General features: G+C 41.3%; 1 protein-coding gene across 1 annotated transcript in view; it reads right to left on the bottom strand.

Moving 5' to 3' along the window:
• tmem59 (transmembrane protein 59) overlaps window positions 1-17,560 on the bottom strand; it is a 28,219-nt gene that overhangs the window by 3,901 nt on the left and 6,758 nt on the right. The window contains exons 2-7 of the mRNA XM_078561627.1: window positions 14,060-14,165; window positions 10,866-10,960; window positions 8,618-8,767; window positions 6,644-6,725; window positions 3,174-3,297; window positions 1,703-1,820 (exon numbers count right to left, since the gene is read on the bottom strand). Coding sequence (XP_078417753.1) covers window positions 1,703-1,820; window positions 3,174-3,297; window positions 6,644-6,725; window positions 8,618-8,767; window positions 10,866-10,960; window positions 14,060-14,165 — 675 coding nt within the window. The remainder of the gene's footprint in view (window positions 1-1,702; window positions 1,821-3,173; window positions 3,298-6,643; window positions 6,726-8,617; window positions 8,768-10,865; window positions 10,961-14,059; window positions 14,166-17,560) is intronic.

The raw sequence follows: 17,560 nt of genomic DNA on the forward strand, positions 1-17,560 counted from the left end.
TTTAAGGCAGAGCTAGATAAATTCTTGATTAACAAAGGGATGCAAGGTTCTCAGGGTAGGCAGAATTGTGAGGTGGAGGTTACATTCAGATCAGCCATGATCTTATTGAACAGTGGAGCAGGCTCGAGGGGGCAAGTGGCCTACTCCTGCTCCTAATTCGTATGTTCGTATGTTGATGGTAATGAGAGAGTGAGGGATATGCAGGGCCATGAGGTTATTGATTGTGTTTGTGTTTGAATACAATTCTGCAGCTGATGGCCCAGAACGCCTCATGGATACCCAGTTTTCAGCAGCTAGACCTGTTCTGAATCTATCCCATTTTGCACTGTGGAAGTGCCACACAACTGGACGGAGGGCATCCTCAATGATAAGATGGAACTTTATCTCCACAAAGACTGTCCCTCCAAAAGACTGTGTGGTGGTCACAGGTACCTAAACTGTCATGGACCAATACACTTGTGACAGGTAGATTGAGGATAAGGTCAAGTAGGCTTTTCCCTCTTTTTTGGTTCTCTCACCACCTGCTGCAGGCCCATTTGGCAGATATGTCCTTCAGGACTTGGCTAACACAGTTAGTAATGGTGCTACCGAGCCATTTTTGATGATGGGCATTGAAGTCCTCCCACCTGAAGTATATTCTGTGCCCATGCTACACTCAACTTCTTCAATGGTGTGCAACATTGAGGAGTAATTGCTCAAGGGAAGGAAACAACACCACCACCTGGAAGGGAGGGCAGTAGCTGGTACTCAGCAGAAGGTTTCCTTGCTCACCTGATACCATGAGACTTCATGGGATATAATGTTAAGGAATCCTGAGGCCACTCCCTCCTGACTGTATACCACTGTGCCACCACCTCTGCTAGGTCTATCCTGCTGGTGGGACAGGGACCTATCAGGGATGATGATGGAGAAGTTTGGGACAAGGTATGACTATCTCAGGCTGTTGCTTGACTAGCCTGTGGGACAGCTCTCCCAATTTTGGCAGAAGTCCCCAAATTTAAGTAGGGAAGATATTGCAGGTTGGCTGAACAGGGTCTGCCTAGGTCGATGCTGGATGGTCTGTCCAGTTTTATTCTTATTTGACTTTCCTGTAGCAGTTTGACACAACTAAGTGGCTTGTTAGGGCATTTCAAAAGGGGCAGTTAAGAATCATTCACATTGTTGTGGTTCTGGCGTCATATGTAGGCCAGGCCAGGGAAGGACAGCAGATTTCCTTCTCCAAAAGGACATTAATGAACCAGCTGAATTTTTATGACAATCCAATAGTTTCATGTCCACCATCACTGGGTAGTTTTTAAATTCCAGATTTAATTAATTGAATTTAAATTCCACCCCAGCTGTCATAGTGGGATCTGAACTCCTGTCTCCAGAGCAATAGTTTACTAGTTCAGTAACATAGCCACTTAGTTCCCTTAGTAAAATTCCCTACAGTTTTTACTGTAATTTTGTCTTTGACAATTCAGAGTTGGCAACTTCTTACAGGAGATGCTACAAGTTGCCAAATATAAGAACACTTTGTGAAAAGAATGATCAAACATGGCCCACAGCACCAACCACTTCAGAGTTCACTTAGCTGAAATTTAGCTGCCTGTTTTCATGCCCATACCCTTCACAAATACTTTCCTCACCCTGAGTAATTACATTCAATCTGCAGCTATTTTCTTCAAATTTGGTAGTATTAGGAAGATAACATCAGTCTTACCTCTGATGGAATGTGCTGTTCCACAGCTGTGGCAGCAGTAGCACAACAGATCCATAGCAGCACCAGCACCGAGAGCACCAGGGTGGTGGTTAATATCCAGCGAGGTATCCCTGCATTCCTGAAATAAAACAACAGTTTGCATTTAGCAATCCTGTATTTCATAGCCCATTATGGCTGATGTAGATTACTGAAAAGAACTGGAACAAAAAAGCTTCACAAATATATTTCTTTTGCTCTCCCTTCTTGTCGTTCCTTGCCTAAGGCACACAGTTCCAGGCCTCTGCGCAAGGTTGTACCAAGAAGACTGCGAGAGTGACCACAGCAGGTCACCTGCCCTGCTTCCCTTCTTGTGAAGTATTACCCATTTTCTGACTCTGCTCAGTAGGACAGTGGGGCTTTGGCATCAGCTATGTTACCAGCTTTGGGGAGAGTCCTCAATGTCATGTGCCATACAGAAAGTAAGGTGAGAAAATTGTGGTGCCTTAATGAGCCTATTGCTCATGGGAAGGAAACAACACCACCACCTGGAAGCTCCCCTCCAAGTCATTCACCATCCTGACTTCACTGTCGCTGGGTCAAATCCCTTGAACTCCCTTCCCAACAGTGTACCTATACCACATGGACTGCAGCGGTTCAAGAAGGCAGCTCACCACCATTTCTCAAGGGCAACAAGGGATGGGCAATAAATGCTGGCCCAGCCAGCAAAACCCACATCCCACGAATGAATAAAAGAACAAAAATAAAATGAAAGTTAAAAATTAAGTAAAATGAATTAAATGTGATATTTTACAATGTAGTCAAATAGATTTTAAAAAAGCCTGGCTACAACAATTTTATAATTATTTCTATGCTAACAGTTCAAAGTGGTGACTTACCCTGGGACAATTTTCTAGTTATTGTTGATCATCTAGCTGCTGAAGTTCAAATCTAAGCTCAGAAGGTGGATATTGGTAGTCTATTATCCATGGAAAGCTCACATCTGTCTTTGAAAGAATTTCCACCAGTATTTTGAACCTATCACCTGACTTTACTCCCTTCTAGTAGCAATCTATGGACTGCAATCAAGATTCAATAGCATAGGAACTGAGTAGGCTATTCAGTCCCTATATCCTGTTTCATCATTCAATTAAAGAAGGAAGACTAGCATTTATGTAGCCCCATTCACAACCAAAAGGACATCCCAAAGCACTTGGCAGACAATGAAATAACTTCTGAAGTGTAGTCACTGTTGTAGAAACCGCAGCAGTCAATTTGCACACAGCAAGTCCCCACACATAGCAATTAGATTATGACTGACATGTACCTTAACTCATCTATTCACCTTAGTTCGGTAACCCTTAGTACAAATAGGGGAACTGGATTTCTACACACATTAAATAATCCACTACAAGCAATAATTTTTAGACTGATACCACATCACACCAATCTTATATCTTGGTTTTTCTGAGTCACAATTCACCAAAATATCTACCTTGACAAACATTCCAAGACACTCTGGTACTCCTGCTCATGACCTTCTTTCAAATACAAGCCAGTTCCATGTTCCCTTCTGAAAGCTTTTCGAGTATCATCATAAATAGCTTTGGCTATATGATCTATTGATAAAGAACATTAGAGACATTTTCAGGCACAGTACTTGATTCCCCGCACTAGTAACATTTTTGCTAGCAACCTAGATGCATGGTCAATACCCATAACTCAAGGCACCAATGCTGAAGACAGCTGGAAAGAAGATAAGGTTTTAAGTAAGTGTTAAAGGTTTGATGATGGTTAGAAATGGACAGAGGAAGGAAACCTAGTTTTTAATCAGGGAAAGAATTAATTGAGCTCAAAATTTGGATGATGAGGTCCAATTTCAAAACAGCAATGATACAGAGAAGATGGGTGTATAGAATGGTATATTAGGAGGAAGTCAGGGAAGCTCAGAGCAACAATGACCACAATAATGACTCAGTAGAAAGAAACAAGGCATTGTAGCAGCTACAGATGAAAAAAAATCACTTATAAGAATTCAAGTAGTGCAGAAGTGCAAGAGAGGTACAGGGAAATCCTTTAAATGATATGGGGGAAGTATTCCAAGTCCAAGGCAGTTTGGTGCATCATAATTAAACAATCTGCATTTATACAGTAGCCTTAACAGAGAAAAAAAATTCTAAGATACTTTATAAGAACATAAGAAATAGGAGCAGGAGTATCCCATTCGGCCCCTCAAACCTACCCCAACATTCAATAAGATCAAGACTGTTCTGCCCCAGGCCTCAACCCCTCTTTTGTGCCGACTCCTCATAGCCCTCAACTCTGATATTTTAAAAATCTATCTACCTCCTCTTTAAATACTTTCAGCGATCTAACCTCCACAACTCTGGAGGTTGAGAATTCCAGGCATTCACTACCCTCAAAGAAATGCCTTCACATCTCAGTATTAAATGAATGACCCCTTATTCTGTAAATATGTCCCCTAGGTCGAGATTCCCCCACTAGTAGCGACATCTACCCAGTCAAGCCCCCTCACAATTTTGTATGTTTCAATAAGATCGCCCCTCATTCTTCTAAACTCTAATGAATAAAGGCCTAACCCTGTTTAGCCATTCTTGATAAGTCAACCCCTTCATCCCAGGAATCAGCCTAGTGAATCACTTTTGAACTGCCTCCAATGCCAGTATATCCTTTCTTACACACGGGGACCAAAAGTGTACTCTGTACTCCAGGTGTGGCCTCACCAAAACCCTGTACAGTTGTAACAAGACTTCCCTATTTTCAAACTCTAACCCCCTAGGCAATACAGGCCAAAATTCCATTTGCTTTCTTAATTACTAGCTGCACCTGCATGCTAACCTTTTGTGTTTTATGCACAAGAAAACCCAGATCCCTCTGTGCTGCACTTTTTAAGGAGTCTCTCTCAATTTAAATAATAGTCTGCCTTTTGATTTTTCCTACCATAGTGCATGACCTCACACTTTCCTACATTAAACTCCATCTGCCAGGTTTTTGCCCACTCACTTAACCTGTCTATATCCCCTTGCAAATTCCTTATGTCCTCATCACAACATGCCCTCCCACCTATTTTTGTATCAGCAGAAAATTTGGATACATTACACTCTGCCCCCTCCTCCAAGCCATTAATATAGATAGTAAATAATTGAGCCCCAGGACTAATCCTTGTGGCATTCCACTAGTTACGTCTTTCCAACCTGAGCAGCACGATGGTACGTTTTTCTCCTTCCACCTCACCCCATCCACTGCCTCAACCAAAGGTGCAACTTTTGCTGGGTTAAAGCTCTCTAGCTGCTAGTAGCCCTCTATCACTTGTCCAAGATCCTTCAGATGATCCTGGGTGGTACGCCAGTACGCTATTCCACCATGGGAAGGGACAATGAGGGAGGACAATCAAAACCTAAAAATCCCTGTACTCATTATGTCTCACAGGTACACATTTCAACAGGTACTTCTGCAGCGAGAACTGAAATGGCATACAATAGTATACTGGCAACAAAGTTTGGTTGGGCTGATGTCTATGGAGGCTGGAAATCTGGCTAAGAGAACACTGGAACAGTCTGGGGAGATTGATGGAGCCTGTGCCACAGCTACAAGTTTATGATGGGGTCAAAAGATGATGGATTTATTTTTCCCCAATGTGCAGGAGGAAATTGTGGCTCATGCAAAACTGAATGTCAAGGTCTTGGCAAGGGTACAGATGAGATTTACTAGAAAAGTACCAAGTTGAGGGACTCCAGTTGTCTGGAGAGACGGTAGAAGCTGGGAATATTCGCCTTAGAGAAGTGGAGATTTAATAGTGGTGTCCAAATTATATGCCATTTTGATAAAATAGGTAGGGAGAAACTGTTTTCACTAGCAGGAGGGTCAGAATCAAGATGACACAGGGAACCAGGGAAGCAGTGAAGAAAATGTGTTAATAGTAACTTTCAAAGGGGAATTGAATATACACTCGAAAAGGAAAAAAAATGAAGGGCTATAGGGAAATAGCAGAAGAGTGTTGTCTGACAGCACAAAGCACAAAGAGGTATTGGAGAGATACGGCTGAGTTCATATGCAGACATGTGGGTCAAGAGGTCAACAGCAGATCTTTGACGAACTCTGGGGCTATGGTGAGCTGGCTGGAAAAAGAAGTCAGTAATCAAAATGCTCTGATTATAAAATTGGACGAGTAAGAGCAAAACCAAGCACGGGAACTTCTAGCAAGCTAAGATATGAGAAGACCAATTGTAGGATGGTGTGTCCGATCATACCAAAGATTGTCAGAAGGTCAAAGAGGATAATGAAGGATGGTCACTGACAACAAGAATGTTATACATGACTTTTGATGGACCCATTACTGTGATATGGGAAGGGCAGCGATCCATTTGGAGAGATTTAAGCAAAGAGGTGCGGGAAAGATGAGCACGGATCTGAGTGCTAAAGACATAGTAACAAGATTTGAAAGGGAAGAGGTGGTTGGTAAATGTGCTTTAGCTTGTAAAAGTTTTTTTGAGACTAGGATGATGATGAGTCTTGAAATGGAGGGGGACCATTAACAATTCTAGCTAAAATCAGTTAGATAGCACAAACCTGGATTCACACTAAAACATTCTTGTCTGTAAGTTTCAAGTCAATAGTGAATGTCGTCACAGAGTCACTTGTAATTAATCCCGTGCTTTTTTAAAAATCATAGGATGTGTTAAATCTGTGCTGTACTGTTGGACTGAATCCTACTCCATTCGATCAGTGGTGGCAGTATGTAGCAGTTCAGGTATTTAAACATCTGGAATGTTGCAATTCCATTTTTAATCCCAAGTAATTCAGCCTTACCATTTGGTTGATTAGCCCCAATTATCCTTTGCCAAGGTAAGTAAAGCTGCTTTGCCACATACCTGAAAATTAACCCTTTTTAACTGAACAACAGGCATTTGACACAGATTGGGGAACAAAAAAAAAAGGATTTACCTGACAATGCCTGAGAAGTTTCTTTTATATTTTCTGTTTGAAGCTCAAATTGTGGAACCATAAACTGTGCATCTGGTTCAGACTTGGAAAAAAAAAAGGCAGAGAGAAAACATTTACTATAGTTTCAACTTACAACATAAAGGCTTCTGTGAAAATCATCCACGAGCTCAAAGCCAGATCTGGACAGAGGAAATTCAAAGTATTTAGCTGCCAAAGTACAGATTTCAGTATAAGAACCTTTTAACCGAGATATCTGGCAGGTCCAGAAAGTGAGCATGTCATCCAGATTCTATACCTGTACTGTGATACTGATTCAAAAACTAATATGTGGCAGTAATAAAACTAATCAAGCGTAAGTAGCTTTTCTACAATATTAACCCCAAGCTATAAATTATCTAAAGCAATTTTAATATATTTTGAAAACTCTCTCTTGCTTTTCCCTAATTATGTTCCCCTTTTTTTCCTATTTTAATTCAGCCTTCCAGTTTTCTTTAATACTTTTTCGCTAGAAACAACTTTCAATTAGTTTATATTTACTTACCATCTATCCAGCACACGCACTTCATGAAAAGGTAAGTGATGGGATTGCTGTGCAGTTGATTGATTTGATTAAAAACATATACTTCAACATTCATAGTTACTTGTACCTAATTCTTGGATCACAAACTTGAAACAAATATGTTGCAAAAATTACTGCATAAGGAATGGTTTCAGAGTTTAAATTTATAGTCATACTAGCACTGGTAGGTTTATGCTGACAAAATGTGCATAAATTATCTTCCAAGGACATTCAAGTACATGAGGATGATGCCTCATTGACAACTAATCAAAGAATTTTGAAGAAAGTGCAGAATTTAAGGCTACAGCTGAAAACTCATTCAATGTCAGGATTCAATAGTGTGATTCCAAACCTTACAGATTAGAAGGTCCTGTTGTCAATCCCCAATCCAAACAAAATTAGCTAATTCTCAGCCAGGGGAGAAATGGGCAATGGAGGGATTTGACAGAAAAGAGTGGACAGGAATCTTATTTGATAGCTGCTGGAGGAATAAAAACTGTGTAGAAATCAAGTGAGGACACAATGAGGCTTAGCTGTGGTTTCCACTAAATTCACTGTGTGCACAACTTGTTTTATATTAGCTACAGACAAAGTACCGGAGGGTTGCAAGCATCATATAATCAATCCACATAAGGACACTAGGGGAGGAGGGGCAAAAACTGAGTGGCACATGTGATGGTAAAAAAAAAATCAAGTTTCTTATATACAACGCAAAAATTTTCAGATGCAAAGATTATAAACTAGCAAAGTTTTGACATTGAAGTACATTATGTTTACTGTAGCTTAAAATGGCAACTCATGGGTAAGGTTTGAGGTCATGAACATTCTAGTTATAGACCAAGCATGCTTTCTCCAAGTGACTACTTAAGTGTATTCTGAATGCACAGTGGTTAAGAGCATTTCTGGAAACTCCTTAGTGAACTCCAGTGTGAAAGCAACATTTTTATACAAAATTCTGCTAAGACATCAGAACCTAGTGAACATTTAAGCTCTAGTGGTCAAAGTTCCAATTATTTCTGTTCATTTTCAATTCTGTACTGCCTGCATTCCACTTTTTTTCTTCTAATTGCTTGAATATTTTCCTTCTTTCCCTTCAATCTCATGCATTTCCTTGGTGACAATGAATTATTTTCTCAAAGGTGCAGTGTATATAATTCTCTTTTCAAACAAACCAATAATAGCATACATTAGAGAGAAAAACAAAATCTACAGAAAAGGTACAAATACACTGCAGATTCATCAACATCTAGCAAGGAGTTAACATTTTTCACCTAGACCTTTTCTCCAGGCAGTTAAAGAATCAAATCCAAACATTTTAGACCATCTTATATCAGATGCTGTACACCTGGTCAGCACCAGTTCCTTTTATTTATGCACTTCATTTAATTCACCAGCTGAAAATGCAATTCTGTTACCTGGAATACAACTACTTTGCCATCATCAGTTTGCAGGTAGAAGGTCCATGAGGTGAAGAAGCTCTGAGCCGAATTCATTAAGTCACTGTAGAAAGCAGACATTATGCTTACGGGGTAAACAAAGTGGATTTTTGGCACCATTGACATGAGCTGTGGGGAAAAAGGATAATTTGCCATTTAAAATATAACTGAACAATATATTCCATTCCAAGTTAAAACAGGAAAGGGAACAAAGTTTATATTTAATGGCGATCACTTGTTAACAATTCCTATGTAATTACATGACATAGCTGATGCAACATGCATTTTGGATTACATCTGGAGTTCTTAAAACTTTTTCAGATTTTCATCCACCAAATTCTCAGTCTCCCACAGCTGACAAGCTACAGATACAATCTACAAAGTTTTCAATCTATTCATTGCTGTTTCCCAACTTCATTTCTAATACTCCTCTCTGCACCTATAACTGCCATCTTTTTTCTTTGTCACTCATTTTAGTGTTTTTAAAAGGAGAGCTTAATTTTTAAAAATTGAATCTAACATTTTTTCCCTTTATTAACTGCAACTTTCACATGAGAAAACTAACTGGAAGTTAGTCAGGGGGCAGACTGGCTGTGACAATCCATAATCAAGCTGACAATCACTCTCCACAATCACAAATGAAGAATGGCCACTCAGTTATTGTATCCGAGGAAGGTCTGCACCTGTAGACCTGTGCCAAGCACTAAGACACTTCCTTCAGGGGAAAAAGGGAGGAAATAAAAAAACTTCACCACTAGTATAGGGTAATGAGGGAAGCCAACACCTGCACTCCTGCCCAAATGATCAAAAACAAGGTACCCTTCTCTCTTGCATTCCAAAAAGCACTTTAAACCTACAGGACTCCCTACTGACAAGGGTGAAGGCTCAAAATGATATTATTTGACCAGTGCCATCTGAACACGTCTGCTATTCAGCTGCTCGGCCTCAGTGCTTGCACAATCCATATCCTGAATTCCAAAAGTACTTCTTTGTCCTCCTGCCCGCAGATGCCAAGATTTATGCTGCACTTTCCAGTCAGTTAGGACAGGATGCCAAGCTGGTAGACCAAATGTTTTTTTCAAAAACACATTAGTGAGCATTCACAATTCAAGGAATTGTGCTCCCTATTGAACAGACAATTGTTCATGGAGGATAAATGTTCAATTAGGCAACCTTCCGTCTCATAACAATGGTTGGCACCATGATGATCAACTCTGTTAAGCATCGCCTGACGTGGCTCAAGCCCAAATCTGGCACAACATCTCTACCATATTTGCTGCAGAAGACGACAGTGAGCTCAGAAGGTCATTGATGAAGCAACTGAAAATGTTTGGGCCTAGGACATTACCCTGAGGAATTCTTAGTGATTCCCGGGGCTAAGATGATTAATCTCCGTAAACAGCAACCTCCTTCCTTTGTGCTAGATATGACTTCAACCAATGGAGAATCGTCCCAAATGACTTCAGCTTTACTTGGGCTCCTTGAGGCCACACTTGGTGAAAGGATTTGCTTTGATTTCAAAGGCAGTCACTCTTACCCCACTTCTGGAATTCAGCTCTTCTGACCATGATTTTTAAGTTTCCTCTACTTCTCAAAAATAAAAGAATGGGCATTTTCAAGAGCATGTGGGGGAACTGCACAAAATTTGCACTTTTTCCATATATTTAACTTTTGCAGAAGACAGATGTGGTAAAGTAGCACCAACAATGCCAGCCACAGGAAAAATCAGCTCAAAATCTAACATTTGGTATGGAAACAACCTAGCTGATCTACTGGACATACACTGCTCTGAATGAACATTTCACCATTCTTGTTACCAGTTGGTTTTATTACTGATCGTGGGTTTTGTTAAAGTAGGAGAGTTTACATTTGAGTTACCACCAATCCTATGCCAGAGATCAGATCCATTTATTTTTTCTTTCCAACATTTCTATAACTATTGATCATTTTTACTTCACTTTTTCCATATTTTTCCTTTAATAATTCTAAGGTTTTCCCTTTCTCATCTCTGCACATTACACACAAGCACACACACTATCAAAGCTTCAATTATTGAAATATTTTATTCATAGGTTCCATTAGGACTTTGTTCTTTTGTTATTCATTCTTTTCCAACTAATTTGCTTCCATCCCTTTCATATTTCTATTCCCTTCTATTAACTTTCATTCTTCCTAATTGTAACTGGTATCCATTCAATTTAGATGTTCTCTCCTTTTTTCCTCTTACCTGTTTCTGTCTCTGTTCAGCAAACGGCAGCTGGTTTTCACATCCCAAGTTGCAAGCAAATTGCTCACCTTGCTGTTTATATGCTTCAGCACAAGCTAAAAAGGCATGTAAATTGTAAAAAGAAAGTATTTTAGCTTAGGACCAAAGTTACCAAGATGATCTATGTAACAGTCTTGCATAAATATGTACACACTGTAGTTCACGGAGTTCTTGAAACCCAAGGACCTCAATCCAATGTATGCTTAATGTTGTAATAAAGCTACTCTTCACATTTGATTAGTTTTATTATTAGTACATATTGGTTTTGTTTTACTATCACAATGCATGAGGTGTTTAAAGGGTGTGGAACTCCAAACCATGGTCCACTTGAACTGGGAAAAACACTCAGATTTTTTCCCTTCTGAACATGATTTAGGTAACACTAGGATAGGGTACAGGTCAGATGGAAGCAATTCCAGGTAAGGGATTAAACAGTATCACACAAGATACTTCACAGCATTGAAGAGTACCATCTTCAATACATTTTTCCTGTAGTGCATTTGTAGCAACATACTAAATAAACCTAACAACACCCCTGTAAACTATGATATTTCTGTCCAGTTAAATCAGATCTCCAGTAGAGGAAGAGGTGCTGCATGAGTAGGGAATATGTTAAATCATGAATTCAAAGGGCAATTAAACACTAAACAAAATGATACAATCTAGGAAGAAGGGTGTACGTTTAAAATAAGCACATGCACAGCTGATGTACTTAAGGCTTAGGACCCCAATCCACCCTGTCAAACAAACACCTTTACACTGGTGAAGTCACTCAAATGCCACGAGTGGTCTTATTTAGGCAATATTACATTTTAATAAGCACTTAAAACAATAATTATGCTCAGTATGTTTCTCTACAGCATTCTCAATCTGTCCTTTTAAGCTCTATGTTTATTTCTTCTGATTTATCCTAACATTAAATATCACAATTTTTTTCTTCATGCCTGCCTTCTTTCTCCTGCATCCATCATTTTTTTTGAAGTAGCACATATTGTTTTAATAAAAAGGTATTTTTCATTGACCAGGTTTTTTTCAGTAACCAAAAACAAAATCATAATGTTAGTACGGCATGGCTTCAGCACAGATCTCAAAACACATGGCAAACAGTACACTAATCATCAGCCTCAGAGTCCAATAATATCTTGAATGAACTCATCATGACATTGAAAAATGTCAACAACTGAGTCATACAGTATTTCTAATGGTTTGTGTATTTGAAGAGAACAATAATAAAGACTTACCTGTTTTCACAATCCCCTCTGCCATTCAACAACACTGCCAAATATCCAAAGCCAGCAACCAGAGCACTGTAACATGGGTTTGTTGTTATCTGTCATCACTAAGACTGCCTATTTCCATCTCCATAACACAACCCAAACCCATCACTACCTCAGCTGCTGCAAACCTCATTGTTGTCTTTGTTACCACTAGACTGGGCTATTCCAATGCTCCACTGCAGGACTCCCACATTCTACTCTCTGTAAACTGGAAGTCATCCAAAACTCTGCCCAAGACCTAACTCACACCAAGACCTAGATGAAAGCAAAAAACTGCGGATGCTGGAAATCCAAAACAAAAACAAAAATGCCTGGAAAAACTCAGGAGGTCTGGCAGCATCTGCGGAGAGGAACACAGTTAACGTTTCAAGTCCGTATGACTCTTCAACAGAACTAAGTAAAAATAGAAAAGAGGTGAAATATAAGCTGGTTTAAGGGGGTAGGACAGGTAGAGCTGGATAGAGGGCCAGTGATAGGTGGAAATAACCAAAAGATGTCAGACAAAAGGACAAAGAGATGTTGAAGGCGGTGATATTATCTACGGTATGTGCTAATTAAGGGTAGAAAGCAGGACTAGCAAGGTACAGGTAGCCCTAGTGGGGGTGGGGTGGGGTGAAGGAATCGAAATAGGCTAAAAGGTAGAGATAAAACAAAGGATGGAAATACATTTAAAAATAATGGAAATAGGTGGGAAAAGAAAAATCTACATAAATTATTGGAAAAAACAGGGGGGGTGGGGGGGGTGTAAATTGGAAAGAGGGTGGGGAAAGAGGAGAGAGTTCATGAACTAAAATTGTTGAACTCAATATTCAGTTCGGAAGACTGTAAAGTGCCTAGTCGGAAGATGAAGTGCTGTTCCTTCAGCTCAACGCAAACTGGAGGAACAGCATCTCATCTTCCAACTAGGCACTTTACAGCCTTCCGGACTGAATATTGAGTTCAACAATTTTAGATCGTGAACTCTCTCCTCCATCCCCACCCCCTTTCCGATCCCCCCTTTTTTTTTCCAATAATTTATATAGATTTTTCTTTTGTCTATGACATCTTTTGGTTATCTCCACCTATCACTGGCCCTCTATCCAGCTCTACCCTCCCCCCGCCACGCCCTTAAACCAGCTTATATTTCACCTCTTTTCTATTTTTACTTAGTTCTGTTGAAGAGTCATACGGACTCGAAACGTTAACTGTGTTCCTCTCCGCAGATGCTGCCAGACCTGCTGAGTTTTTCCAGGTATTTTTGTTTTTGTTTCACACCAAGACCTGTTCACCCATCACCCCTATCCTTGCTGATATACAATGGCTCCTGGTTAAGAAGCTCATCCTTGTTTTCAAATCTCTCCATGACCTTGCACATCCCCATCTCTAATCTCCTTCAATCGCTCAACCCTCCAAATATCTGCACTCCTCCAATTCCGGCCTTGAGCATTCTTGATTTTAAAATCAATCCACCATTGGTGGATATCCCTTCAGATACCAAGGACCCAAACTCTGGAATTCCTTCCTTAAACCCCTCCATCTCTCTACTCCTATAAGAGGTACCTTAAAAGTCACCTCTTTGAACAAGCTTATGATCATCTGCCCCAACTGCTCTTTAAACAGCTGTGTCAAATTTTGTTTCACAACGTTCCTGTGAAGGGCTTGGGACATTTTATGATGTTAAGGGCACTATATAAGTACAGGTGGTTCTTATCTTAACAGTAATGCAGAGTAACTCAATGGATGCCAGTCTCAAACTGTTTTTTGCAGTATAAATCATTAAAGATGTGGGCTTGACTAGGTTAGATTTTAAAATCTAACAGGATCCACACACCATCAGGTTCTCGTTTAGCCAAAGGTTCTGTATATGACTACCATGCCAACCCAGAGTTAAAATCTTACCTGATTCACATTCATTTTTGGTCCTGTTTAAGTCAGCACCATCATCAACAAACTGACAGATAGAGAAGAGTCTGCAGCCTCTCTGACAAGCGTAGAGTTCCTCCTCCTGCCATTATGGGGAAAAGTAAAACAAAAATGTAAACCGTCCTTTTAAATGATACATCCAAGCTCATAAGGTCTGTGCTACCATCAACAGTTGCTGTTCATTTCTAAGATGCATTGTCCAAAGTTAAAATTGGAAAAAACCAAGATCCACATTTGTACAAATACCAAACCTCTGGTAAGACAATGGCGTAGTGGTATTGTCACTGGACTAGTAATCTAGAAACCCAGGGTAATGCTTTGGAGACCCAGGTTCGAATCCCGCCACGGCAGATGGTGGAATTTGAAATCATTAAAAAACTAGAATTAAAAACCCATCTGGTTCACTAATGTCCTTTAGGGAAGGAAATCTGTCGTCCTTAACTGGCCTGGCCTACGTTTGACTCCAGACCCACAGCAATGTGGTTGGCTCTTAAATGGCCAGCAAGCCACTCAGTTGTGTCAAACTGCAACAAAGTCACAAAAAAGGAAATGAAACCGGACGGACCACCCAGCATCAACCTAGGCACCGGACCCTGCAAAGTCCTCCTTCCTAACATCTGGTTAGTGGTCTCACAGGCCAGACAAGCAACAGCCTGACAGTCATCCTCACAGAATCATATCTTACAGATAATGTCCCAGGCACCACTATCGCCAGAGGTGGCAGCACAGTTGGGAGAAGTTGTCCTCAACATGGGGTCCGGACCCCATGAAGTTTGATGGCATCAGGTCAAACATGGGCAAGGAAACCTCCTACTGATTACCACATAGCGTCCTCCCTCAGCAGATGAATCAGTGCTCCTCCATGTTGAACCCCATTTTAGGGTGGCAAAGGTGCAGAATGTACTGTGTGGGAGGCTTCAATGTCCATTACCAAGAGTGGCTCAGTAGCACCACTAATGACCGAGCTAGTACAGTCCTAAAGGACATATCTGCTAGACTAGGTCTGCGGCAAGTGGTGAGGGAACCAGCAAGAGGGAAAAACACACTTGACCTCAACTTCACCAACCTGCCTGCCACAGATGCATCTGTCCATGAGAGTATTGGTAGGAGGAATGACCACTGCACAGTCCTTGTGGAGACAAAGTCCCACCTGCACATAGAAGATACCCTCCATTATGCTGTGTGGCACTACCACACTGCTAAATGGGATAGATTTCAAACAGATCTAGCAAGTCAAGACTGGGCACCCATAGGTAATGTGGGCCATCAGCAGCAGTGGAATTGTACTCGAACACAATCTGTAACCTCATTGCCTGGCATATCCCTCACTCTACCATTACCACCAAGCCAGGGGCTCAACCCTGATTCAATAAGAGTGCATGCCAGGAGCAACACCAGACATACTTAAAAATGAGGTGTCAACCTGGTGAAGCTATAACACAGGACTACTTGCGTGCCAAACAGCATAAGCAGCAAGTGATAGACAGAGGCAAGCGATCCCACAACCAATGGATCAGATCTAAGCTCTGCAGTCCTGTCACATTCAGTCATAACTGGTGGTGGAGAATTAAACACACTGGAGTAGGAGGCTCCGCAAATATCTCCATCCTGAATGATGGAGGAGCCCAGCTCAGCAGTGCAAAAGATGAGGCATTTGCTACAATCTTCAACGAGAAGTGCCAAGTGGATGATCCATCTCAGTTGCCAGTCATCAGCCAATTTGATTCACTCCACGTAATATCAAGAAATGGCTGGAGGCACTGGATACTGCAAAAGCTATGCACCCTGACAATATTCCAGCAACAGTACTGAAGACTTGTGCTCCAGAACTTGCCATGACCCTAGCCAAGCTGTTCCAGTACAGCTACAACACTGGCATCTACCCAGCTACGTGGAAAATTGCCCAGGTATGTCCTGTACACAAAAAGCAGGACAAATCCAACCCAGCCAATTACCGCCCTATCAGGTCTACTCTTGATCATCAGTAAAGTAATAGGAGGGTTCACCAACAGTGCTATCAAGCGGCACTTGCTTAGCAATAACCTGCTCACTGATGCCCAGTTTGGGTTCCACCAGGGCCACTCAGCTCAGACCTCATTACAGCTATGGTTCAAACATGGGCAAAAGAACTGAACTCCCGAGGTGAGGTGAGAGTCACTGCCCTTGACATCAAGGCCGCATTTGATCTAGTGAAACAGGAGTCAATGGAAGTCAGGGGGGGAACTCTCCACTGGTTGGAGTCATACCTAGCACAAAGGATGATGGTTGTGGTGGTTGGAGGTCAGTCATCTCACCTCCAGGAAATTACTCCAGGAGTTCCTCAGGATACTTCAATGACCTTCCTTCCATCATAAGATCAGAAGTGGAGATGTCCGCTGATGATTGCACAATGTTCAGCACTATTCGCGACTCCTCAGATACTGAAGAAGTCAGTGTCCAAATGCAGCAAGAGCTGGACAATATCCAGGCTTGAGTTGACAAGTGGCAAGCAACAGTCGCACCACACAAGTGTCAGACAATGACCATCTCCAACAAGAGAATCCAGCCATCACCCCTTGATGTTCAATGGCATTACCATCACTGAATCCCCCACTATCAACATCCATTGACCAGAAACGGAACAGGACTTGCCATATAAATACTGTGGCTACAAGAGGTCAGAGGCTAGGAGTTGTGTGACAAGTAACTCACCTCCTGACTCCCCAAAGCCTGTCCACCATCTACAAGGCACAAGTCAGCAGTGTGATACAATACTCTCCACTTGCCTGGATGATTGCAGCTCCAACAACACTCAAGATGCTTGACACCGTCCAGGACAAAGCAGCCCGCTTGATTGGCACCACATCCACAAACGTTTACTCCCTCCACCACCAACGCACAGTAGCAGCAGTGTGTACCATCTATAAGATGCACTGCAGGAGTTTACCAAGGCTCCGTTGACAGCACCCTGCAAACCCATGACCATCTCGAAGGACAAGGCAGCAGATTGATGGGAACACCACCACATGGAAGTTCCCCTTCAAGTCACTCACCATCCTGACTTGGAAATATATCGCCATTCCTTCACTGTCCATGGGTCAAAATCTTGGAACTCCCTAACAGCACTGTGGGTGGACCTACACCAAATGGACTGCAGCAGTTCAAGGAGGCAGCTCACCACCACCACCTCAAGAGCAACTAGGGATGGGTGATAAATGCTGGCCCAGCCAGCGAAGCCCACATCCTGTGAATGAAAAAAAGGGAAAAAAAGACAAATACTGAAATTGCACAGGGCAGTCAGCATCTGAAAAGACTAATGTAAATATATGTTTCTGGTTACAATTATTTAACTCAATTGAACGTCGCTTGAAAAACAGCAGCGCAGAGCAGGGCTTGAACCCACAGCCTGCTGATCAGAAATGTGTAAATGACATTTGAATTGTGAAAACAAATAAAAATGCAAATATTTTTTAAAATGCAAACTTTTGTACATTCCTC

The sequence above is a fragment of the Cetorhinus maximus genome, chromosome 17 (assembly GCF_964194155.1).
Source record: "Cetorhinus maximus chromosome 17, sCetMax3.hap1.1, whole genome shotgun sequence".
NCBI classification, from domain to species: Eukaryota; Metazoa; Chordata; class Chondrichthyes; order Lamniformes; family Cetorhinidae; genus Cetorhinus; species Cetorhinus maximus.